Genomic DNA, 25,934 nt, shown 5'->3' with positions numbered 1-25,934 from the left:
AGACAGAACATGGTGACCGAACCTGGCTAGAACCTGGCTGGAGAACCTGGCTGGAGAAGCTGGATGGAGAACCTAGCAAGAGAACATGGCTACAGAACCTGGCTGGAGATCCTGACCAGAACTTGGCTGGATCCTAACCAGAACTTCGCTGGAGACCAGAACTTTGCTGGAGATCCTGACCAGAACTCGGCTGGAGTTCCTGGCTTGAGATCCTGGAGGGAGAACCTCGCTATGCTGATCAACTGAACGCTGACTCCGTGTCATTCCTTCTTCACCGACTCCGTCCACACCTATGGGGACCCCTGGACCTGTTGGGGTTGGACCCCGGTAAGTAACAGTTCTATCACATGATTCTCAGAGAAATACATTAATTTTCGTACATATAACTGCCCAAATTTCTTCAATTATGGTGACTTGATTCTTGTGTGAAATTACCAGCTAGACAAAATGTGTCTTCTTTCTAGTCTTATTGTAAGAAAATAGCTCTAATTTTTAAGATACAATACAGCATAGTCACCTAAATTTCACATTTAGAGAATTTTCATAAAACACATTCCATTTAAAATAATACGAACAGTCAGCACAATCATTGCCTAATGAGGTGTATGAAGTATGTAAGACCCTTAAGAGGTAAGAAAAGAAACAGAGTAGGTAAAGGGGGGGGCCCATGTAGCTTATAAAGGTGAGAATTAGGTAAGAACAGGGAGCTGTTTTCAACTGGCATCCCTTTGTGGACGAGGCCCCATATTCTGGAATAATCCTTCCTAACTACGGTAAATACATGACCACCCCAGGCTGGGAACTGTGACAGAAACAGGACAAGTGACACTCCTAAAACTCACTTCTGCTTTGGGTTTTGCTTCCCCTCCCAACTTTAACAATCACTGATTTTTTTTTGTAAAGGTTGGCATTGACTCTTCATCTCTAGATCCCTATTTAAGGCCACCCAGTTTGTTCAATTATCTAGAAACAAGAACATGAAAGAGGCTGATCCCGATGCAGGCCATGAGGTCCTTACAGGGACACAGATCTCTGAGCACAGATGGTACCTCCCATTCTAGCAAAGGCAGCCATTGAGAACAAGGGTTATTTGTCTAAAATCCATAATTACTTGGGAAATAAATCTGAACATATGTTTAGTGACTGCTGGTCCCAGCACTACATTCACTGATTAGGAAGAGATTATAAAATTAGGCCTGAGGACAAAGTGTGCCAGGGAAAAGGGGAGAGGCAGAAAGAGTGGGTGAAACTGAACCAGCGAATCTGCCAACGGCAACTGTGATTTTGTCTATAAAATGCTAACTTTTTATTGTGTGCTATACATATTGTCTTTGCTAATTTTGGTTTTTTTAAAAACTCATTAAATGAGATTTTAAAGAAAGTTATGCAATGAGCTAATTTAATAAAAATTTGAAATATAGAGAAACTGTTCGCCAAATGTGGGGGTGGGGGGGGGGTGGGGGGAGAACCCAAAACAAAAAACAATGTGCAAACAAAAGAATCATCCCTGAAAACAAACAGCAACAAACAAAACATCAATAAAAAGCAGGGGAATGACATGAAACTAAGGAAATCGGCTAGTACAGGATATAAAGAAAAAAAGGATTGTTCAAAGTTGGCTCTGTACAGATGTGTAGGGAATGCTACCAGAACCCATCACCGAAGGCCCAACCACAACCCCTTCCATTCCCAGGAGAAAGGGAGGGGACTGAGGCAGATTTAGCAAGAGGTTAGCAGCTGGAGGTCCTCACCTTTGACTCCTTGAAGAAGAAAGCAGTTTCGCCCTCGATAATTGGCTGCAGCAAAGGGCTTCTCCGCTTGCTGGAAGGGGAACCCTGCGACAGGCGTTGACAAGTAGGTTACACTGCGAACCCCTTCCCCTTCCCCCGCCAGCTCTCCGCCTCCTCTGCCTCACCAGGATGCATTGCTGCCTTTCAATGATGTGCTCTAACCCCCTCCCACCGAAAGTTCCCAGGAAAACCAGCAACAACCAAAGTTCTTTTCAAGTTGCTTCTTCACTCCAGAGCCCCACTCCTCCCCCGCCCCAACCAAGGGCTCCCATGAGAGCAAGCACAGAACACACGCACCTTAACCGAACACGCAGAGGAAACCCGAGCAGAACCACCCACCTGCCTCCCCAGCCCTTTCCTCCCCAATCCCAGCCACAAGAACACCTGCACTCAACAGCTTCATCTAGAATAGCGTCCGCTCGTGACGTGATGCAAAGGTTCTCTGACGACCCCACTGCCCACTCACCCTACTCAGGGACACTAAGGGTTCCTAACTGAAGCATGAAAACGATTCCTTAGATTTAATCCTTGTGTTGGTTAGCTACTAATTCATTCCGCAGGGCATTTCTAGAAAAGGAGCTCCCTTCAAACACACCAGCCTGCAGTCCCTGGACCCTCCCTCAGTCACAGGAGCACGTGCACTGTGAAAAGGCGTGAAGGCCCCAGCGGAGGCCAGGAAATAAAGGGAGGCGAGAGAGGAATGGCGAGCAGTGGCCAGGGGGAGTATGCCCTTCAACAACACAAGGAAGCGGTGTCTGCTTATTAAAGAGCCTAGAAGCCAGCAGAGGACTCCTTCAGGGCCCTGGACAGAGGCAGGAGTCCCCAGGAGGTGGACACGGATTCACAGGGCACTCACAGGGGGAGGTGGAGAAGCCCAGACTTCGGGGGCTGGGGAGGGGACTGGCCAGTCCTGAAAGGCTCTCCCAGAGCTGCTGCTCCCTGCTCCAGACAAAAATCAAAATTTAGAGGCCAACAGCGGCTAAGTCCCAGGATGGTGGCCTCTGAGAGCACCTTCACAGTCATTAGCCTCGCCCCCGTTCCACCTCACACTTCTCTGAGTCCTCCAGAGGAGAAGGCCCGCTGTCCGGAGTTCCTTAGCAGACTTCTCCCTGGATAGGAGCCCTGTATCCCCTCTGAGAGGTGGAGAGAAGGCTATTCACTGACGCCCTTGGGGCCAGAGGCACTCCTGGTGTGCAGAGGCCTGGAGAAAGCATAGCCCTGTCCCCTGGGTGCTCTGTCTTGGAGAAAAGGGTGGGGGAGTTGGCCCAGCACGTGTCAGGGGGATGTTTCTGGCCAAAGGATGACTCTCATAAGAAAAAAAAAATTCTATCAGCTTCAGATTTGCTCATTTTTTTTGACCAGTGTAGTCTCAGAAGTCTTTGATAAATTCTTCATTCCTCAAGCTTACGGGCCATCCATATTAATGGCACGATCAACTCTTAAAGCCTATTCTTTAATGAGAAGGCAGGCAAGGGCCCTCCTATTAGCCAGGGCCCGTTCAACCAGGTAACCAACAACAGAGAGGTGAACTCACCATGATGGGCATGGTGTTGGCTCGGGACAGGATCTGCTTGACCAGCCGGTACCTGTCATAGAGTGGCTTCATAACCTGACGTTCATTCTTGGTGACCTGGAAAGCAAGAACAGGAGAGCTGAGAAGCCAGGCTACCAGCTGTCCCAGCATGCTCTGGGCCTAGAGAAAGTACGGACGATTCACATCAAGTCTCTCTATTCTCACACAATTTATTTAAACTGACAACATTATTCAGTTGGTGTTTAAAATATCTACTTTAGCTACAGATCACTCTGGGAATCACTCCATTAGCAGCTGGGTTTTCCTAAATCAAAACTATGATCACTTTTAGTTCCTTGTTTAAAACTCCTCAAGGTTCAGAGTTCCCAGACCAGGGGTGGGGAACCTTTTTTCTGCCAAGGGCCATTTAGATGTTTATAACATCATCTGCGGGCCATACAAAATTATTGACTTAAAGATTAGCCTGCTATATTTCATCAAACATTTAATTAACTCACCCCTAATGCCTTGGCAGGGCCAGACCAAATGATTTGGTGGGCTTTATACGGGATGTTCCCCATCCTTGTCCCAGATAATTTACTATTTTCTAGTCCAGGAAAGAAGAAAGCATGTATTCCTGTTATTATACTTATCATGCAGTTTTGTAATCAGAATTTTTTTAGATGTCTTTCTCAAACCCCATGAAATTGTTTTGTTTTTAAGGACAAGATTCTGGCAAACAGTAGGATTTCAAGGAATATTGGCTAATATAACACATGGGTTGATTCATCTCTGCATACCTAAAATCTGGCACAGTGCTCACATATGTTTAAAGGACTGGGTCTATAGGTAGTGGGGAGGAATCAAGCCTGAGTCTCTGGTATAGTATTTGATATAGTATTTAAAGCTCTTTATCTGCTGCTTCTCCTCCTTCCCATCATACCTCAAGCTCCAAGGATAGACTAGGTTGTCCCATATCCCTGTCTAGTTCCCTTTGTCCTGGAATGGCTGTGGTTTGGCAAACTCAGATCAAAAGCCACCTCCTCTGTGCAGACATTTTCCAACATCTCCTATTCTGGAAGATCTGCTCACTCTCTCCTTTGTGTTACCTACTGCAACCTGTGATTTGTAATTTTACATCTGCTTTGTTACAGACCGAATGTTTGTGTCACTCAAAATTCATGTGTTGAAACATAATTCCCAATGTAATCGTATTTGGAAGAGGGGCCTTTGTTCTTTTCTCTCTCTGTCTCTACTTATTTATTATTTTTAAAAGCTAACCATTTTTTAAAATATATTTTTATTGATTTCAGAGAGGAAGGGAGAGAGAGAAACATCAATGATGAGAGAGAATCATTGATAGGCTGCCTCCTGCATACTACCTACTGGGGATCGAGCCTACAACTCGGGCATGTGCCCTTGACTGGAATCGAACCACAGACCCTACAGTCCATAGGCCAACGCTCTATCCACTGACCCAAACCAACTAGGGCTGGAGGTGGGGCCTTTGAGAGGTGACTGGGTAATGAGAGGTGGGATGCCATGAGTGGGATTAGAGCCCTTATAAAGAGTCCCCTAGTGCTCCCCTGTACCCGCCCCCTCTGCCATGTGAGGACAGCAAGAAGACTGCCGTCTATGAAACTGAAAGAGGACCCTCACCAGACACTGAATCTGCTCACAGACACTGAATTGGCTCACACTTTGATCTTGGATTTCCCAGCCTCCAGAATTGTGAGAAATAAACATTTAAAAAGGTTTTTAAAATGGATTTTTAGAAAGAGAGGGAGAGAGAGAAACACTGATGTGAGAGTATAACATTAATTGGCTGCCTCTTGCACTCCTCCTCCACCACCCCAACGGGGATCGAGCCCGAATGCCTGGGCATGTGCCCTGACTTGGAATCAAACTGGCAACCCCCAGGTGCACAGGATGATGTCCAACCAACTCAGCCACACTAGTTAGGGCAAGAAATAAATTTCTGTTCTGTATAAGCCACCCAGTTCTATGGTAATCTGTTATAGCAGCCCCAATGGATGATACATTTTTATACTCTACTAGAGGCCCAGTGCACGAAATCGTGCACCAGTGGGGTCCCTCGGCCTGGACTGTAGGATTGGACCAAAACCGGCTCTCTGACATCCCCGAGGGGTCCCGGATTGCAAGAGGGTGCAGGCCAGGCCGAGGGACCCCACCAGTGCACAATCGGGGCTGGGGAGAGAGGTGGGAGGTTGGCCAGCGGGAGAGGGAACTGCAGGAGGGCTCCAGGGCATGTCGGGCTGGTCTCACTCAGTTCCAATTGGCCGGACCCCAGCAGCAAGCTAACCTACCGGTTGAAGTGTCTGCCCCCTAGTGGTCAGTGCACATCATAGTGACTGGTCAACCAGTTGATTGTCTGCCACCTGGTGGTCAGTGCACATCATAGCAAGCGGTTGAGTGGCCTTAGCATATCATTAGTATACTACGTTTTGATTGGTTAAACGGCCGACTGGTCAACCAGACACTTAGCATATTAGGCTTTTACTATATAGGATAATAACTATAGTTTGTTGACATTTCTGTTTCCTCTTTAGACTATAAGCCTCTTGAGAGCAGGAGCTTGTGTTTTCTGTCCCTGGCAACTATTTCAGTGCATGACAAAATAGAAATAGTCTATAAATATTGCAGAATGAGTGAACAAATATTCCAAACATAATTAGTATACCCAATTCATTGATATGCATGCATTTCCCCTGTTTACTTAAATGATGAGAGATGAAGTATCTTTGTTTCAAGATTTGTCTTCTGCATTTTATTTCCATTGCATACATAGTGTTAGAAGTCAAGAGAGTGGTTTTCCTCGGTGGGGCAGGAGGGCATGCTATGGGCGGGAAGGGACACCAGGGAGAGCTAATGGGGGGTTGGTAACATAGTGTGTCTTGATCTGGATGCTGGTTACCTGGATTTGTTTACATCAAGACATATAATCTGGGCTCTTTTCTGTATTTATGTTATCCTTCAAGGAAAGTTAAATACAGCCACAAGTAAGTCTGAAGAACAGAAACGGAATGACTAGTACGAATTTCACCTGTAAGATGACAAAATTTAGGACTGGACCACACGAAATCGTATTTGTTTGTTTTTTTGATACAAGACGTATCCATTAAATGTGTTGCTGATAAGTTAAGGCATATCTTCACTGTCAACACATGATGTGGTGTGATCTAATGTGCAAGATAAACAATAGATGGTTTAGTTACCAAAAGGCACACTACAAATAAAAAGAAGCAGCCAGCACTTTCCCATTGTGGTCTAGCTGCTGGCAGAAACATCTTTGATTTACAGAATGAGACTTAGCTGGTAAAATCAGACAGATAGAGCAAATTTCACCAAACCAATTTCTTTTCAATTCTTTGTTCAAAACCCAAATTTTCTAGTTGGATTAGATGAAGAGGCTCACTGACTTAATTCTTTGGCTTATTTTGTTGACATTTAGATTTTCTATGAATTGCTCATGTTTAAAATTAATGACCCTCAGGAACCAACACCTATAAATGATCTAATATAATTCAGTTTTTGACTATGGAAAGTTGAAACTCATCATGACTCCACCAAATTTAACATTGGCATTTGATAAAAGTATCTGAACATAAAAAATATCAAGGATCTTTAAGTTTGAGTGTAGAAAGTAGAAATACAACTTGAATTACACCAGAATTATTTTCAGAGCATATATCTGAAGCCAAAGGGTTGTTCATACTAAAAGTTAATATAGCTTTCACCTGTCACATGCGATTGTCCGTGCTGGGTTTGTGAGCAGAGCCAAAAGCCAACCAATAGTCAGATAAACAAAGCAGGGCTTTGGCTGGACTGTCAGGAAAGGACAGGCGGATGTGAAGTGGGCCATGGGAAAACCGTTCGGAGGCTGACACTCTTATTCTTGAGTCATCAGTCATCAGGGATTTCCCTACTGACCAAGAATAGGCCTTTGAATGAGTGGATGGGTATTTCTGAGTCATAAAACTGTTAGCCGAAGACACGAGTTGGATTCCTATAACGTTGGATTCCTATAACTGTTGAATTCTTGGCCCATGGATTGGAAAATGACAACTCTCTCTTCTTCATTATCAGGTAAAAGACAGTAGGCTAACTGTGCAACGATCAGATAATCCCAAAAAGCAAAGGAGAGTACTTATATATATAGCTTTAGAATTTGCATTTAGCTCATAGCCAGTTAGCCTGGAGGTCAAATCACCCCCAGTATTACCGACAACAATCAAGGCTTAACTACAACAAGACTGCGCACAAAGACCACAAGGGGGGTGCACCAAAAAAGCATAAAAAAATGCGGAGACAAAGAAACATGACAGAAATGGAGGATATAGAGCGCAAAACCGCACTTTTAAGGTCTTTCAATAATTTTCTAGGAACTGCTGATAAGCTTAATGAGATCTACAAGAAATCTAATGAGACCCTCGATGTTGTGATAAAGAACCAACTAGAAATTAAGCATACACTGACTGAAATGGAGGATATTATACAGACTCCCAACAGCAGACCAGAGGAGCGCAAGAATCAAGTCAAAGATTTGAAATGCGAAGAAGCAAAAAACACCCAACCGGAAAAGCAAAATGAAAAAAGAATCCGAAAATACGAAGATAGTATAAGGAGCCTCTGGGACAGCTTCAAGCGTACCAACATCAGAATTATAGGGGTGCCAGAAGAAGAGAGAAAGCAAGATATTGAAAACCTATTTGAAGAAATAATGACAGAAAACTTCCCTCACCTGGTGAAAGAAGTAGACTTACAGGTCCAGGAAGCGCAGAGAACCCCAAACAAAAGGAATCCAAAGAGGACCACACCAAGACACATCATCATTAAAATGCCAAGAGCAAAAGACAAAGAGAGAATCTTAAAAGCAGCAAGAGAAAGAAACTCAGTTACCTACAAGGGAATACCCATACGACTGTCAGCTGATTTCTCAACAGAAACTTTGCAGGCCAGAAGGGAGTGGCAAGAAATATTCAAAGTGATGAATACCAAGAACCTACAACCAAGATTACTTTATCCAGCAAAGCTATCATTCAGAATTGAAGGTCAGATAAAGAGCTTCACAGATAAGAAAAAGCTAAAGGAGTTCATCACCACCAAACCAGTATTATATGAAATGCTGAAAGGTATCCTTTAAGAAGAGGAAGAAGAAGAAAAAGGTAAAGATACAAATTATGAACAACAAACATGCATCTATCAACAAGTGAATCTAAGAATCAAGTGAATAAATAATCTGATGTACAGAAAAAAAAATAAAAAAAAAAAGAATTTGCATTTAAATTTGAACATGATGTTGGGTGTCCCAAGGTTTTTTATTTATTTTTATTTTTTATTTTATTTTATTTTTTTAAAAAATATATTTTTATTGATTTCAGAGAGGAAGGGAGAGGGAGAGAGAGATAGAAACATCAATGATGAGAGAGAATCACTGATCGGCTGCCTCCTGCACACCCCCCACTGGGGATTGAGCCTGCAACCTGGGCATATGCCCTGACTGGGAATCGAACCGGTGACCTCTTGGTTGATGCTCAACCGCTGAGCTACACCTGGCTGGGCCCAAGGTTTTAAAATATAAGATTAAAATATACTGATGAGGAAGAGACTCAAGAACCCAGGAGCTCTGAGCAAGCAACCCGTTCTCTCCCTCTCCCCTGTCATCAAGCAGGGGTCTACGAATAAGGCAGAGCAGGGAGCTGCAGCCATCTGCGCTGCTTCCCTCTATGACATTGTCTACGCCTGAGAACCTTCAATACTGAGAAGGGCCACTTTAATAATAATTAGTAGGGAATATGTGTCAGTGTGTAAACGAGTGTGTTTTGTTACATGTCAGTCTGCCTATCGCGTGCCCCGTGAAAGCAAACAGCCTTCTTTAAAATGTATAGAATTGGCAGATAATTATGTTGGCCTGTGACTTGGGAGTTAGTGTCCCTTTAAATCAGAATCTGCAGACTCAGCAAAACCCAAGAACTAGGAGCACCAGCTTTTCTAAAAAATCCTAGAGTTTGGAATGATAGTTTAGCACTGGGAGTACATGTATTATTAATTTTTTTTTTTTTAAAGAGCGTTGCCCAAATGTTATTTACAGTCCAGGGTCCATGGCAACACCACGGGTCTGAGAATGAAAAGTTCACTCTGATTTGTGGACTGGCCAGGTATCAAATGGACTCTGCCTTTCCTGAGGTGGGAGCATCGTGTTCCAGAGCGAGGCAGAGAGCCTGACCCTGCACCAGGAACAAGTGACCAACTCCCAGAGCATCTGCTCCCTGCCCCGGAAAGGCATTCTTCCTTCATCAGAAAGAATGATGAAAGGAAGGGGAATAGAAATCAGGGCCAAAAACTAGTATTTCATATTGCTAGTTATAAGAGTGCTAAAAATGTGCATTCTTTCTCCTGATTCAGTCACTAAGAAGTAGGCCACAGGGCGCGGAACATGTAATTGTAACAGAAGTGAAAGCTATCATTTACTTGGCAATTCCCTCTCCCCCCAGCAGAGCCACTCTGCCCAACTTGCTTCAGTGCCAGACGCCCTACAGGTAAATGTGTGTGCCTGTAAGGTCACTTAGTCTCCAGACAACCTAAGACAGACATCTATTACACCGACAGAGCCCCGAGGCTCTGAGAAGTTACCTCCGTGCCCGAAGTCACAGGGCTGGTCTCAGCAGGGCTGGGTTCTGAACCTATGTCTGCCGAACCTCAGAGCAACTCAGCCACAGGTACCTCGTCCACCCACCCCCAACCCCGACCTCCTGAACTGGCTTAAGGTTAAGTCTAGGATGCAGCTGAGAGATCTCAGGGCCCCAGGCAAGAAAGCCTTTAATCAATGTCGTAACATGAATCCATGCAATGAAAAGAAGTAAAACACACAAGTCTTGCCTCCTTCGCCTAGGGACTGTCTGGTGGCCATGACGAGGCACTCAAAGCTCTGAGCCTACCGTTGGCAGTTCAGTTTCTGGATACTCCAGTAGAGAAGGACAGAGTTTCACAAGGTATGTGAGCTCCAGTGCATTTACTACTTGGTTCAATGCTTTTAAAGATCCGAAACAAAACTTGGCTTGAAAAAAAACAAAACAACTTGGCTGGAAACATGACTGTCATCCCAGAGCGCCAGTGTTTTTCCACTGCAGGGCAGGCCAGCAAAATCAATCACCATCAGCCCCAGCATCTTTTTTTTTTTAACTTAAACCTGATAAATTCAGAACCAAAATACCATGGAAGATGCATTTTACAGATAGTTTATTGGGCATACGCTGTGGCAGGTCTTGTGCTACTGGCTGAGGATTAGCTTCACAGAACCCAGAGTCCCGGCCCTCAGACCTCTAGTGCATTATTCTGGAAGCTTCTTTATTTAAAAGAACCTATCTCAGGTGAAAAGACTGTCTCCATTATATAGCTATGCTGAAACTGGAAAAGAGATGCATGCTTTTTGGCTATATAAAAATCCTTCTGTAGACATAAACTTCATGTTTTTTATACCTGCTTTTAAGAGTTGATTTTACTGGGTTCTTGACAACATTCTGAACAGGTTGCTAAGAGTAACTGACATGAACAGCTGACTATAGGTTCCCCAAGGAAGAGAGAAGCCTATCACGCTCCTGTCTTCCCCGGACTGACATGAACTCTCGCTGAGTAACGAACTGCCTCAAATGCTCCTTGTTACGAAAAGGCAGAGCCATATTTTGGACTCCTCACACTTGTGGTTCTGGGTGGCAGCTGCGACTTCTCCATGGACAAACCCTGGTTGCAACTGCTCCGCAGAGAGATCAAACCTGAGGGCAGATGATTCTAGTTTAGCCCATTTATTTATGGATAGGAATGCCTGGAGCCAGTATCAGCTCGTGGAGGCAGACATAGGGAACGGCGAAGCCTCCTCACCCAGGGCTCTGTGCACCAATTCATACCCCCCTCGCCTCCCCACCGTCGCCCCTTGAAGCAGGACACCAGGGACTAAATTTTAGTTGCAAACTAATTTTTCTTCGGAATTCCATTAAATTCAGCATCTACAAGGTAGTGAAACTCTTATCACAGGTTTAGCCTTCAGAAAGCTTGGTTCCGGTGAAAACGGAGTCATCTACTAAACAGTAAGGAACCTCATTATTTGCAAAATACCAAACATGGAAGATCCATTTCTAAAGCCAGAGGATTTAGCCCGTTCAGAAAGAGAAGTCAGTGCATCCACATACCGGCCGTCCATGAATGCTTTCATAATGTAACAGAGCTTTCTGCAGGGCCACTTTCTCATTAGCAATCTGGTCTTTGGTCATGTCCTGTACAAACACAAGGAGACATCAATGAGAAGTGGAAACATCTGTGAACATTCCAACTTCTTGTTTTTCTTCTTCTTCAGCTCAACAATAAAAAAAAGTAGGATTAAAAAGAATCCTCACACAACAGCTCCTCCTCGCTCTATCCAAGCTCACTTAGGAATGAGCTATTCCTGACCTCTTGCTAGAAATATGATAGCACAGCAGAAACATCATCGACTTCCTTGTAGCAGCAAAGGCATGTTGAGTACTGAGGCAAGCAAGGCTGTGAGGCACACGAGGCTCTACTTAATGGCCCAAGCGATGTCTACACTGATAGATTCCATAGTCCCAAAGGATTAATGCCTTAAATGCTCCTAATAATTCTTCTACCTAAGGGTCACCAAATTGTGTATGAACCTAAATAAGTTCATTCTGCAATCTGTACAGTAGAGTTTTCTGCTTTTAATTTGAAGTAAAAAACCAAATTAGCCACAGTTAAAGCACTCGAAGTTGTTTCATCGGCTTCTCTAAACATCTAAGAGTGTGGAAGATGAGGTTGTGGGAGGTTTCCAAAGGTGTCCCTCCACCACTCTTCCCATTGGGATCTGTGTGGCATGTCCTATGCTTCTACCATGGTTTAGGGCAGTGGTCGGCAAATTGCGGCTCGAGAGCCACATGCGGCTCTTTGGCCCCTTGAGTGTGGCTCTTCCTAAGCCTTAGGAGTACCCTAATTAAGTTAATAACAATGTACCTACCTATATAGTTTAAGTTTAAAAAATTTGGCTCTCAAAAGAAATTTCAATCGTTGTACTGTTGATATTTGGCTCTGCTGACTAATGAGTTTGCCGACCACTTGTTTAGGGTGAGCAGTTAGCTCGGGGCCTTCACCGAATCACCACACCTTAATGTCCTCGGGACGGCTGCTCTCTGCCCGCTTCTCCTGCAGCTTCCGCTGGATGGAGTCCAGCGTGGCTTCCACGTTGGGCTTGATTGCTTTATCTACCACCTCTTGCTTCTTCTCATCTTCTTTCTCAAGTTGGGAACCGAAACTCCTGGGGAGTGTGTTGCTTCGCTGCCGCAGTCTGGGGGTTAGGTCCTCTTCAGATATCTTTAGTTTTGACTCTAGTTGAAAAAATTTGGGGGCAGAGATATATGAGAATTGACGTCTGTGATGTTAATAGCAACTTAGCCCTGCCTCTCTCCCTGCCCCCCCACCCCCCAAGAAGGTATATAATTATAACATTAGTTGAAACACCTAGATTATTATATAAAACCTGAAAAAATGATAATGTCTTCCTGGGCTATCTGAACAGTTTCCCTAACCTTCATTCCTGAGAAAGCTCTAGGTCTTTTATTGAATATCTGTACTTTAGCCACACCAACCTGCTCACTGTTCTCAGAATGGGGCAGGTGTTCTCCTACACTTACTGCCTTCGTGTTTACAGGTACTTACTGGTACTGATCCAGTGCCCAACTGCTGGCCAACTTTTTGTGTGTGACTCATGTTCCTCATTTTGGAATTATTTTTTATTTTGTATTCTGTTTAGTTGCTTATATGTCTGTCTCCTAAAAGACAGCAAGCTCCTTGAGGGACAGGGGCCAAGACCTTTTAATATTCATTTCTGTGTCTACATCTTCTAATACCACAGCAAATAAAGCCTTAGATTAAACAGATACTTAATGAGTATTGAATGGGAACCATTATCTTTTTATTAGCGATTTAGGAAAATGAAGAAATGCTACAGAATTTGCATCTTAGGAAATCTGGGATACTTTGTGATTAAGACCATGGAGAAGGTGTCCTCTAATTGCTGAGAGCACTGGGAAGCAGCCTTAAGGAACTTGTCTTTCTGGCATATTTTATTATTTTTTTAAGATATATTTTTATTGATTTCAGAGAGGAAAGGAGAGGGAGAGAGAGAAAGAAACATTGATGAGAGAGAATCATTGATCGGCTGCAGCCTGCACGTGTCGGAGACCACTTATTGTCTTCACTAGCTGAGAAGCATAGAGACCCCAAAAGCTGGTGACCTTTGAAGCCCTAGCAAAGGTCGGAGCTGTGCACCACCCAGTTAATTTAGATAATGGTAGCTGAAGAATCCTCCCCATCTTAATTCATTTAATTACTTATGTAAATCCTTATTGCTAAGATAGTCTGCCTATTACTGGAAATTGCCTGCTGATGAGTTAGTCTGTGTGTTACTGGAAATTACCTACCTAGGGGCTATCCCAAGATCAATAAAAGCTTGGTGAGGCCTTAGCACCAGTGGAAGTCCTTCTCCTTGAGTTGGACTTGCCCGCCTGGCTCCCCAATATTTCCAAATTATCTCATGTCTCTTGTCTCTTTTCTTTCATTTGTGTGCGGCTCCGCTTTCAGATCCTGAATCCTGAACCACGCGGGAAGTGGAGGGAAAACACACTCAACATGCACGTTTCCTACTAAGAATAGAGCCTACAACCCAGGCATGTGCCCTTGACTGCAATCTAACCTGGGATCTTTCAGTCCACAGGCTGATGCTCTATCTACTGAGCCAAACAAGCTAGGTCTCTTTCTGGCATATTTTAGCAGTGGCACTAGGCATGAGATTCTGTACCTGGCTTTTTTTTTTTTTTTTTAAATATATATATATTTTATTGACTTTTTACAGAGAGGGAGAGAGAGGGATAGAGAGTTAGAAACATCGATGAGAGAGAAACGTTGATCAGCTGCCTCCTGCACATCCCCTACTGGGGATGTGCCCGCAACCAAGGTACATGCCCTTGACCAGAATCGAACCTGGGACCCTTCAGTCCGCAGGCCGACGCTCTATCCACTGAGCCAAACCGGTCAGGGCAATGTACCTGGCTTGTTTATTAGAAACCACGCCATAGGTCTAGAGCTTTACCTACCTTTTAGTTGTTTCCGGAATTTGGCAAGGTCGTTTGTCCACTTCAGAACCTCAGGATTGGCTGCTTTGTCGCTGTGGGAGGGCTGAGAAAAGGAAAATTATGGTGAATGTCTTGGAATTGGAGCAGGAAAAAGAAGCATTTGATGATCAGTTTGTGTTAAGAAGGAAGGAAGCATGAGTCTCATTGGAATAAGATATTAACCAGGACCAATCAGGGCAAACTTCACAAGTTTAATTCCAGCATCCTTCTTTACATCTGGTTATTTTTGATGCTTTTAAAGAATTCCTCTGAGGCAAAATGCTGAATTTTTATGGTTATGAACTTGTATAAGGCCCATGGATGGCCCTGTTTTCCATTACTTGTAGGGTTCAACCTGTCAGGCTAACAGAATAGAAAGCAGAGGAGGGTCTGATATTTTACTCTGCAACCGCCTTGAAAAATGCCTTTTTGCTCTTCTTGTGGGAAATACCAAGGAAAGAGCTGAGAGTAGAATGAGGTCAGTACTAATGAAATTTTAGAAGATAATCTTGAATTAAGTTGTAGCCAAACAAAAGACATCATTTAATGATTTTCCCATTCTGGCTCACTGATAAGTTTACAGAATGGGAAACTGAAGTGTTCAAGTTATCCTATATAATAAAAGGGTAATATGCAAATTGACCCTAATGGTGGAACGACCGGTCGCTATGACGACACTGACCACCAAGGGGCAGATGCTCAACGCAGGAGCTGTCCCCTGGTGGTCAGTGCGCTTCCACAGGGGGAGCTCTGCTAAGCCATAAGCTGGGCTGACAACTGCGAGTGCAGTGGCGGTGGCGGGAGCCTCTCCCACCTCTGTGGCAGCACTAAGGATGTCCGACTGATGGCTTAGGCCCGCTCCCCAAGGGAAGCGGGCCTAAGCCATCAGTCGGACATCCCCAGAGGACTCCCAGGCTGCCAGAGGGATGTCTGACTGCCAGCTTAGGCCCGATCCCCGGGGAGCTGGACTAAGTTGGCAGATGGATATCCCCCAAGGGCTCCCAGGCTGCCAGAGGGATGTCTGACTGCCAGCTTAGGCCCGATCCCCTGGGGAGCGGGCCTATACTGGAAGGTGGATATCTCCTGAGGTGTCCTGAACTGCGAGAGGGCGCAGGCCGGGCTGAGGGACACCCCTGAGTGCACGAATTTTCATGCACTGTGTCTCTAGTTTATAAGAATACATTTGTGTGAGGAAAATGCTGGTACATGATGTTTGAGGTGTGTGAGAGTTCACTACCCAGTCTTTATTGCCTTTTTGCTTTGAGACTCCCTAGACATCTTGCTTAACCTTTACCATTTCTCTGCATTGCTGACATGTTGGCATGTCACATCAGAGGGAGGAGGCACTTACTCTGTACTTCCTCTCTTCTTCGAATCTGTCCTCAAACTTCCGGATCTTCTTTTTAAGGCTCTGAATCCTTCGTGTGAGCTGGGCAGGTGTCAGGTCCTCGTGTTCATCATCGTAGGACCCCAGAGAGCAGCTCCGTTGCCTGTGAGGGGAAACCTTGAGTCAGCTCCCCAGCAGTGAGTCACTGCCTGCTGGGAAGAGCTGGGGGATGAGGAGGAGGCATGGAGGGGGAGGGTGTGAATGGTCTTCATGCTCTCCAGTAAAATAAACTGTACTACTAATTTATTTTGTGACTTTGGGCTCTATATGTCCCACCTATTAAATGGGTCTAATTTCCTCTAGCTCACATTTATAATTAGCAAAGTTAGGATGGAAATGTCTGCTGAGGCTTCAAAGTTAAATTTGAGAGAGCTTTGAAAAGGAGGTGCCAACGCAAATTCAGTATGTGATGTTGCAGTTGGGCCACAGTTCAACTGAGAAACTACGATGAAGCCTGTGTCCCAGGAGGGAGAATTTTAAATATATTCCTTCACAGACTTACAACTTAATTAAGAAAAATTATTGCCCACCAGCCATGACGATCCTAATGATGATGCATTTGCTGATCAACAAAAAGAAACCTACCTCATGAAAGAGTGGGAATTTGGGGGAGAAGGAGGCACTTCTGTGTCATCCAGGTATTGCCTACTCTGTCCATACGAGTAGAACCGAGGAGAGATCATGGGGTCGCTATCTTCGTCCAGAAGCTGACGAATGAGATGCCCAGCTGGTGGGGAGAGGGGCGCATCGTCAGAGTCCCCGTTCTCCTGCTGCCATGAGGACAAAGCAGGCATGGGATCTGGAAAATAATGAGGGTTAAGAGGTCAAAATCATTCTAAAAAAAACCAAAACACATATATATATCGATTTCAGAGAGTAAGAGAGAGGGAGAGATATAGAAACATCAATGATGAGAGAGAATCATCGATCAGCTGCCTCCTGCGCCCCCCCCAGGGGGATCAAGCCCACAACCCAGGCATGTGCCCTGACCGGGAATCGAACCATGACCTCCGGGTTCATAGGTCGATACTCAACCACTGAGCCATGCCGGCTGGTCCAAAATTGTTCTTTAAAGCACAACTGTTTGGCAAGTTTTCTGAAAGCATTAGGAGGCAATGAATTTAAGAGGCACAGAACGGTTTCTCATTTTAGATTTAAGGTTCTGACTAGAGACACTATGTCCCAACCAGAATCACCAAATTGTCTGAGAGCCATCATCTGCCTTCTATCTCCATCCTCACTTGCTTTCAAAAGAGAATTTGCTAGGGCTGCCCTTAGGAACAGCCTTGAAGGAGCAATGGTGTCTGTCCCGACTCCCAGCTGCAGGTCACTGGCGGGAACTTTCCACACTTTCATACGGAAAAGGAATGTGTCAGGGAGGAAGATACTTGGCATCTTGGCTATCCATCTTTCATTAATGTACAGAACTCCAGCTAAGGCATCACAGTAATTGTGAGTGAGCCCATGATTTAAGAGCTTGTGCCTTCCACTGAGGTTTAGGTAAGCTGTTTTGTGCGCTTCTGCTTAGTGGTTAGAGTTAGAGTTAGCATGTTTAAGATGCATGCTTTTCAGTTGAAATTTCAGAAGCCGCTCAAGAATACAGTTAAAGTAGGATATACAAATTAATAAAAAAAAAAAAAAGGAGAGAAAAGAAGAATGCCTTATAAAGGACAAATCTGTACAAATTATCTTAGATGATCTTTAAGGAAAAGACATACTCAGTACAAAAATCCTGATTTATGATTTTGGGAGTGAATAGTACTCACTGCAAGATCCACCTCAATATATTCCTTTTCTTATTAAAAAAATCCTATCTAACATATTTTAAAGATAGGTATCAGATGATGTAGGGTATTTCATTTCTAATACTCTAGGCATTAAAAAAAGTTATGCTTTAAATGCACTTGTGGATCACTGTGATTTACACAAGGCTAAGATTTGGCCATGATTTTAGATTCTGGCACAGAATGGATTCCCACAGTCTGAATCATGGAACAATTGCTCCTTCAGCTATCAAAGTATTTATAACATCTACAAAGTTATCTTCAACAAGTGCTACTTAGTATTTTATTTTAAAAGATATTATAATCATAGAACATTACAGCTCGCTGAAATTTCATACATATCTACTCTAGTGATTATTCAACCTGGCTGCACGTTAGGGACACACAAGGAGAAAGAAGTAACTCCCAACGTACAGGTCCTCACATCACACAATTAAACAGAATTTTTAGATGAGGGCCCAGATATGTAGACCACACACACACACACACACACACAGACTTTTAAAAGCTGCACAAGTGATACCAAATGCAGTCAGTTTTGAGAACCACTGATTCAACCCAACAGATTACAGATAAGGAAACTGAAACCCAAAGAGGTTAAGAGCAAATACCTAATCAATGACAACAGCTGGGACTAGAAACTAAATCTCCTGACTCTAGGACAGTGCTTTAATTTAGAACGTGCCAGGTGCTGCAATAACAGGGATGACTGTATGAAACTGTTGAAGACGCCACTGTGTCATAGGAGAGATAAGCACATTAATGCAAAAAAAAAAATTACCCTCATGTGGAATGAGGTCCCTAGTTTTCTCAAGATTTAAAGAGACCCAACTTTTCTGGGAACTCAGATGATAATATACATATTTGGGGAAAAATGAAAAGTGTTGAAGACAGACTCTTGCCTAGTGAGTCTCAAAGGTGGCAGAGAATCTGTTGGTACATTTACTTGGCTGAAGCTGGAGACGCACAGGCGCTGTTTCATCATTTGTACCAAAGCTATCAGCCAGCTCCTCCTCAGTGGCGGGGCTCAGACAGGAGAAGCTCAGAACTGCCAACGTAAAAGTAAAAAATGGATTGAGAGGTCAGAGGGGGAGGAGGAGAGTGGAAAGTAATCCCTAAAAAATAATAAAAATGTAGTGTTAAGGAAAATGGAACTATTAAGCTGACCAGATTGCATCTTTGATTTCAGGATAGGTCATAAAACAGCAGTCATTTTCTGCAAGGACGAAAATCGATGGAGCCGGGAAAGGAAAAGGGTTAAGATGGCTTGAACAGCAACGCAGCAGGCAATAACCTCACTTCAGAGAGGCCAAGGAGCAAAACAGCCAGGGGGAGGGCGAGGTGGTGTGGCGGGACAGAGGGTGGTGACAAAGTCTGATGTTGATATTGGCATAGGGGTGTGCTGGCTGGTTGGACATTTCTACTCGGCAACACTTTGTTTGAAAAGGCTAAGATCCCGAAGCTGTTTAAATTGTCTGAATCTTAGCAGAGTATCTCTTAAAAAATGTTACAACTAATTTTTGATTTAAGTTTTCAGCTATGCAGTCTCTGTTTGCAAAATGAGTATGTGTAACCATTAACCAAACATGGCTCCAGTAAGAGATATATTGTGATGCTGAATTAACTATAAAATACTAATTAATCATGGAACACAATTATGCTTATTTGATGCTTTGTGGCTCACACGGAGCCACATATCTTATTTCCTTTTAGTTAGCACGGCTGAGTTTTGTGGCTCCATTCTTTTTTTTTTTTTTTAAGTGCTTTCCCAATATTTCCAGGGCTCTTTTTATTTTTTTTAATTAGTTAGTGTTTTATCTTATTTATTTATTTAGTTTGTTTATCCTCACCCGAGGACATTTTTTTAAATTGATTTTTAGGGAGAGTAGGAGAGAGAGAAAAAGACAGAGAGAAACATTGATGTGAGAGAAACACATCGACCTACTGCCTCCTGCATGAGCCCTGACCAGGGTCTGGGTCGGGAAGGAGCCTGCAACTGAGGTACGTGCCCTTGACCAGAATTGAAACTGGGACCCTTTGGTCCACAGACCGATGCTCTATGCACTGAGCCAAACTGGCCAGGGCTGTGGCTCCATTCTTGACCACTTTACTAATAAGAAAACCAAATGTGTCATTTTCTTAATGCCGCCAGTGGTATATATGAAATACACAGCCTAAGAAATTCTAGCTTATGGAATGCATTTTCTCTTAAAGCATACAGTTAGGGTAGATGAATTCACTTATTTCAAAACGAGAAATGGAAAACCATTATGAGTTTTATCCTTAACAAAATAAAAAAGGGATTTTTAATCATTCATCTGCATGTAGCACAGAGGTGAAGTTTCTCACCTATGTTTATATGATTTCTCCTTTTTCTCTCTTTACTTTTATTCTATACAGTCTTATAATTTAAGGCTCCCATTCAAAGGAGTTATACAAGTACATGTAATATGTAATATGTTCAATACAACTGAAGAATCTATAAAACCAACTGTTCCTGTTTTATTTTGAAATGATCTCAAAATACAAGGCTATCTCATGTTTTGATCGTTGGCACTTAAATATAAAAATGAGAAAGAAAAAAACCAGAACAGTGTGCCACCTGATAGAGTCGGTCCTGAGGATTCCCAACTGCTGGTTTGGGAAATGTTTTGCATCTTAACCAGTAATTTTAGAGCAATAAAACAGACAAAGATATTGTAAGAAATATTGCAAGAAAATTGTTCAAAGAGAAAACAGAGAAGTTTTCAGGCTTCAAACTGGATGTTCCTCCTGAAGGACCGCATAAAATAAATAAATGTATTTTCCTACCCAGACCAAAATTCCCCAGGGGCAGTGGTTTTTATTTCAGCCACGTGTCTTGTCACAAAGAACTCTGGACATAAGTATCCCGTGTATCTCTATTAAAAATTAATCCACCCAGGTCAGCTGACATCACAGAAGGTCAGAGACAACAGAGGGAAGAGCTGTACGCTTGCTACCTAAGTGATAAAAAAGAGGAGCTCCTGGGGGAATCTCAATTCAGACACCACAGCACAAGTGGGAATAAAGGAAATCCACTGCCGAAAGAGGGAACAGAGTGCTAACGCTAATGTGGGCATTGGGACATAGCTACTCTCTGTGTAGCTGGCTGGATCTATTTATGATACTAATGAAAATTGAGGTGATTTATTTCTAAGAAATCTGCACAGAATTAAGGGAGCTGAGGTTTTCCACATCTAATTTCCAGCGCTATATTATTTGGAGTCATTACTACTGGGCATAGTGTCATCATATAGCTTTCGAATGCTAGAAGGTACTGCAGAAACAGAGAGAGGTCAGCCCCAATGGATAGGGACCTTTACTGGGGGAATTCTTTTATAAAGTTTTCCTTGGCGTTTCAAAATTTAATCTTCGAACACTGGTCATTCTATTCAATTGTTCAACCAGAGGTCCTCAAACTACGGCCCGCGGGCCACATGCGGCCCGCCGGGTGTTTTTGCCGCCGCTGCCTGTCCTGCTTAGCAGACGACTCGTCCCGGGCCCGCAGTGCGCATGTGTGGAATGTCTGAGGGACAGTGAACTGGCCCCCTGTTTAAAAAGTTGAGGACCCCTGGTTCAAACAATGTAGCAAACTATCAGAGTTAAAAGGGACCTTAGTCATCGACTTTATCAATCCAAATTTAATTCTTCTACTTCATATATCTGCATTGCCCCTATTTGCCAAGTGAATAAGCAGGCCTGCAATAGCTTCATTTAAGTTATTAATAAATGTGTGACCCAGAACAGGGCTGAGGACTTACTGACTTTGATTCATCCACCTGCACATTTAAGCAGAGCTGCTTCACCAGTTACTAATTCCCTATTCTACCTGACTGTCTTCTGTCCCTTCCACATCTCTGACAAGGCCGTCACTAGTCCCAGTTAAAAAAAGGACCAGGGAGGCCTCTTCAAATGCACCATTGCCCTAACACAGAGAGAGAAAGGAAGGGAAAGAAACGAAAGAAACAAAAGGAAGAAAGGATGAAAGTTGGTGTGACATGATTAGTCCTTGGTAAATCTGTGAGGGACCTAGTGATTACTGGCTTCTGTGTTCAGAGCCATCCATGATTATTATGTAGAAATGGGCTCAGGTTTCAAAGAGGGCACTTCAACTGTTTTTTCTTTTTCCCTGAAATTGTACTTGGAAATGTTTATGAAAGACAGTAATAACATCAGCTCACAGTCACATAGTGCTTTTTAAGTGCCCACACTGTGATGAGCACTTTGCATATAACAGCTCATTTAACCCTTGAACAAACTTACTTAGTAGATACTATTAGATCTATTATTTATTATTATTGGCTGTTATAATTATTTAAAGATGGAGAAGTTTAGGCCAAAACTGAGGCATGTTTACTAACAACACTGGTTAAGTGGAGTAGCCAGGATTTGAACCCGGGATGTGCCTGGATCTTCACCGTTATGGTCTACTGACTGCCAGGATACAATGCTTAGAAAGAGGTGTCAGAGTGGAAGTCAGGAGACTTTGTTATATTGAATCATCATTTTGATTCTTTTGGTCTCAAACTTTCTTATCTGTATAATGGGAAGGTTCAACTGGAAGATCTTTATGATCCCTTGCTTCTTTTCTATCATTCTTTCAGAGAATTATTCTTTCCAAAGTTATTTTCAATATGTAATAGTGGTGAACAAGACATATGGCATATTCTATGCCCTTTAAAAATGTTGTTTTAAAATTAATTTAACCAGGACAAATCTAATAGAGTAGATTTCAGTGCTTCCACAAATGGATTCTCCCAAATCCACATGAACTGGTTGATTAGGAACATTCTAACTATGCAACTTCGATGAGCTTTAAGTAACAAAAAATACTATATCTATGTACTTATTTAATTTTGGAGAGTGGGAATAATAATAGTGATGATGATAATGATATGTGGATAGAGCAATTAATGTGCCCTAATACACAGCTACATATGGGGGGGGGGAGTAGGGAGAGAGAGAAAGTACATATCATTTATCTGCCAACAACCATGATTAGACTCTGATCCTACATTCCCTTTGAGAGGGTTCCACTCTAGGTAGCCTACAGAATATATGTATTAGTTTCCTTTCACTTTTTGTTTTCCTGGTACAATGTATTCCAGAAACCAGAGAACGTCATTAAGTACTGTCTCCCTTGATATTCTACAATTCTACATGAATGAGAGAGTATGAGTTATGGTGTGGGGATGGGAAACAAACAAGCAAACGGAACAGAGGGGTTACTCCAAGGGAGGCTCGGAGACTGGTGGTAGAGACTAATAGATGGATATTGACTTATATGGTTTTGGTAGCTATTACTTCCACTTACATAATTTTGTTGCATTGATTTCACATTCATGGTTAAAATTAGTGCAGAGTTTATTCCTTACTGGAAAGTCACCATTTTGTTTGTTTCTTATTGAAGCTATAAGAAAGATGATATTTTAGTGATTGGACTTACTGCTCTCATCTTAACTATACTTCATGCAAAAAATCCTTTATTTTAACTATACTTTTAACTATGTTACCGTTATAATATATGTAACTTGAAATTGAAAATAAATATATGATAAAAATGGCCACTGAGAGCTGTAATCAAATGATCGAAACAGTCTTGAAATGAGCCTATGTAGATTTTTAAGATATGCAAGTTCAAAGACAAATGCAGGAATTGATTTAAAAAAAAGTTAAAGCATGTTATCTCATAAACTACATGGATAACACGACTTACATTCCTAAGCCTATTAAAAATATATTTTTCCCAATAAGCTTTTTCTTTATTCTATCTAGTTTCCCAATACAAAATAAAAATGTTGGGGTCTTCGTATTACTATTATTTATCTGGAAGAAAGTTCTTAATATTAAGTTGTGCAATAATTTTGAGGAAACTATAAGTTAACCTTCAACCACTCTGGGGAACATTTTCAGCTTTTTATTTGCCTGTTAAACTATGTTGGAAGAGATTATAAATTTATGATTAACCAAGATAAAAATAATCAAACAGTCCATTTTAGGAGGAAGAGGAAGAACCTACCTGCCTCTTTACTGACTAAATCATCAAGACAATGTGGTTAATTTGAATTCTGACCAAAAATCCTAGTTCTTATTAGAGCTTTATGTTAATGTTATGGGGAAACCATATTACTGAAACCAAAATACAGTATTTGTTTTGACTACTGCTTTTTTCTTTTATTGGGGCAACAGTGGCTATTATGGTACTATTTCCGGGGGGGAGGAGCGGGGAGAGTGGTGTTTATAATGTCTGAATTAAAAACATACCAGGTTATTTCAAACTACACAAAACAAAGGAAGAACAACGAAATACTACCAGGAATGTATCACTTAAAAACAAAACAAAAATCCTGCATTTCGAAATTTTTCCCACCAGTGAATGTATCATGAGCTGGGAAGATCTCACAAAAATCTCAGCCCTACAGCCTAAACGCATGCAAAGAACTAGAATGTGTTTCTTAGACTGAAAAGAGGGAAAAGTAGAATAAAAAACAGCTTTCGCTTCATTAAGCCCCGGGTGCCAGGAGCATAATGGAACTGCTATTGTTCACCTTGTGGTCTCTTTAGTTCACCATTTGGTAGCTCATCTAAGATCATTACCATAATGAGTACTTTTTGGTTAAAAAAAATAAAAAAGGAGGGGAGGAGAAGAAGAAACAAGGAAACCCAGGCACTTTTAAAAACATTGCTTTCTCACAGTTGTGCTTCTCTGCTAAGTCACTGTGTTAAGGCATGTGCTGCTCTGAGCTTAGAAGCCTGACTTCTCCCTCTCTGCAGCCTCAAACGCACGCCTACAGAGGCAGATGGGCATTTGTTCTGGATACGCACTGATCTGTGTTTGGATAGTGAGAGAACAGCAGCTTGATGACACTGTTCCAATATCCTTCCTGAAATATGGCTTTGACATGACGAGGATCCCCTCTTCTTCCTTACGAGTACATTTCTAACATTTTTTCTAACCAAAAATCTCTAGAGAAAACCATCTAAAACACTGTATTAGAGGCATTCGATAAACACTTTAATGCAGAGTTCTCTTTAATTAGCGGATCCCTTATGTTTGCTAATCTGGATTTTAAAAAGTCTATAATAACAGGCACAGAAACACAACAAAGCAAACCCAAAACAGCCCTGAAAAATGGGAAGGAGATTTAATGAAGGTCGATGGCTGGCACGCAGCAGTCGGGGGACAAAGGGTTACACTGAGATGAAATCCTAAATGTGCACCGGCTCCTTAGGACTCTGCTTGGTACTATTAGAGGGAAGACGCTCCCCACAGCAGCACTCCCGGTGAGTGAAAAAGGAAAAAGAATAAGACTGCAAGGTGACACTGATAGCGGGCAAGCACATTTTCTTCCTTAGAGGGCAATTACTCTTGGCAGCACTAAACACGACACGTCCTATGCCAGGGAAAGGGTTTTTCAGTCGTTTAGAAACGCCGTCACACCTGCACGCAGAGCTGTCACTCTCACCCACACATGCCTTTCGGCTACACTCCTTTACATACGCTTTTCCTTTATTAAACCACCCAAGCGTCAGGCAGCGACCCTACCTGCCCAGCTCTTCTCCTCACACAAGGCGGTCAGGTCCAGCCGGGGCACCTCCAAGACGAAGCTCTCCTGCGGGGTGTCGGCATCAGGAGTCCTCTGCAGTTTGGTGTCAGGGATGCTGGGGTGCTCCTGGATCTTCATCGTGGGGCTCTGCAATAACAACACAGCGATCCTAAGTCCCTACTGCTCGCCAAGACCCAAAAACGTCTGCAGCAAGTCCACTCCGTCCGGATGAGACCTCCCAAGCCACTGCTGCTGGTGCGCCCGGCACAGAAACCAAAATCATAGCCTGATGCCCCTGGACACTGGCTGGTCACTCGCGAGCACAAAGCCACCGTCCGGCTGCGCTTCTTTAACTTTTCTTCTGCGAGAAAGACAAGCTCATTTCCCCGGGGCCGCTCCTCCTGACAGCGGCAGGCAGCTGGCGGTCTTGAAGATCACTGATTGGGGCCAGAAAGGAGGGAGAGGAGTTTGTTTCCTTAAAGGAGCTTGGCTCTCCAGACTGTAAACAACCACCCCGCTACCGCTGCTGCGAAGGCTGTGGGAGCAACATGGTGTCTTCTGCCGGCAGACTTCTTTGCCCCTTTGCGTAAACAGTCCCGAAAGGCCAGGAGCAGAGAGGCTGTGAACACTGCCCGCCCTGCAGGCTTAGATCAATTAAGAGGAGCGAGGCACATTCCCAGATTTCCTGCGGTGGTTTTCTCCCTGAGTGTGGGGA

General features: G+C 43.1%; 1 protein-coding gene across 10 annotated transcripts in view; it reads right to left on the bottom strand.

The window, feature by feature from the left end:
- FAM13A (family with sequence similarity 13 member A) overlaps positions 1-25,934 on the bottom strand; it is a 273,179-nt gene that overhangs the window by 11,468 nt on the left and 235,777 nt on the right. For all 10 annotated transcript variants that reach the window (XM_070392801.1, XM_070392775.1, XM_070392768.1 and 7 more), the window contains 8 exons: positions 25,219-25,366; positions 16,453-16,666; positions 15,832-15,970; positions 14,463-14,544; positions 12,475-12,695; positions 11,511-11,594; positions 3,325-3,420; positions 1,752-1,835 (listed from right to left, as the gene is read on the bottom strand). In XM_070392801.1, coding sequence (XP_070248902.1) covers positions 1,752-1,835; positions 3,325-3,420; positions 11,511-11,594; positions 12,475-12,695; positions 14,463-14,544; positions 15,832-15,970; positions 16,453-16,666; positions 25,219-25,366 — 1,068 coding nt within the window. The remainder of the gene's footprint in view (positions 1-1,751; positions 1,836-3,324; positions 3,421-11,510; positions 11,595-12,474; positions 12,696-14,462; positions 14,545-15,831; positions 15,971-16,452; positions 16,667-25,218; positions 25,367-25,934) is intronic.

This window comes from Myotis yumanensis, unplaced genomic scaffold, assembly GCF_028538775.1.
Source record: "Myotis yumanensis isolate MYYU_CA2020_CCGP unplaced genomic scaffold, mMyoYum1.0.hap1 SCAF_1, whole genome shotgun sequence".
NCBI classification, from domain to species: Eukaryota; Metazoa; Chordata; class Mammalia; order Chiroptera; family Vespertilionidae; genus Myotis; species Myotis yumanensis.
This window is presented reverse-complemented; position numbering and strand designations above follow the sequence as displayed.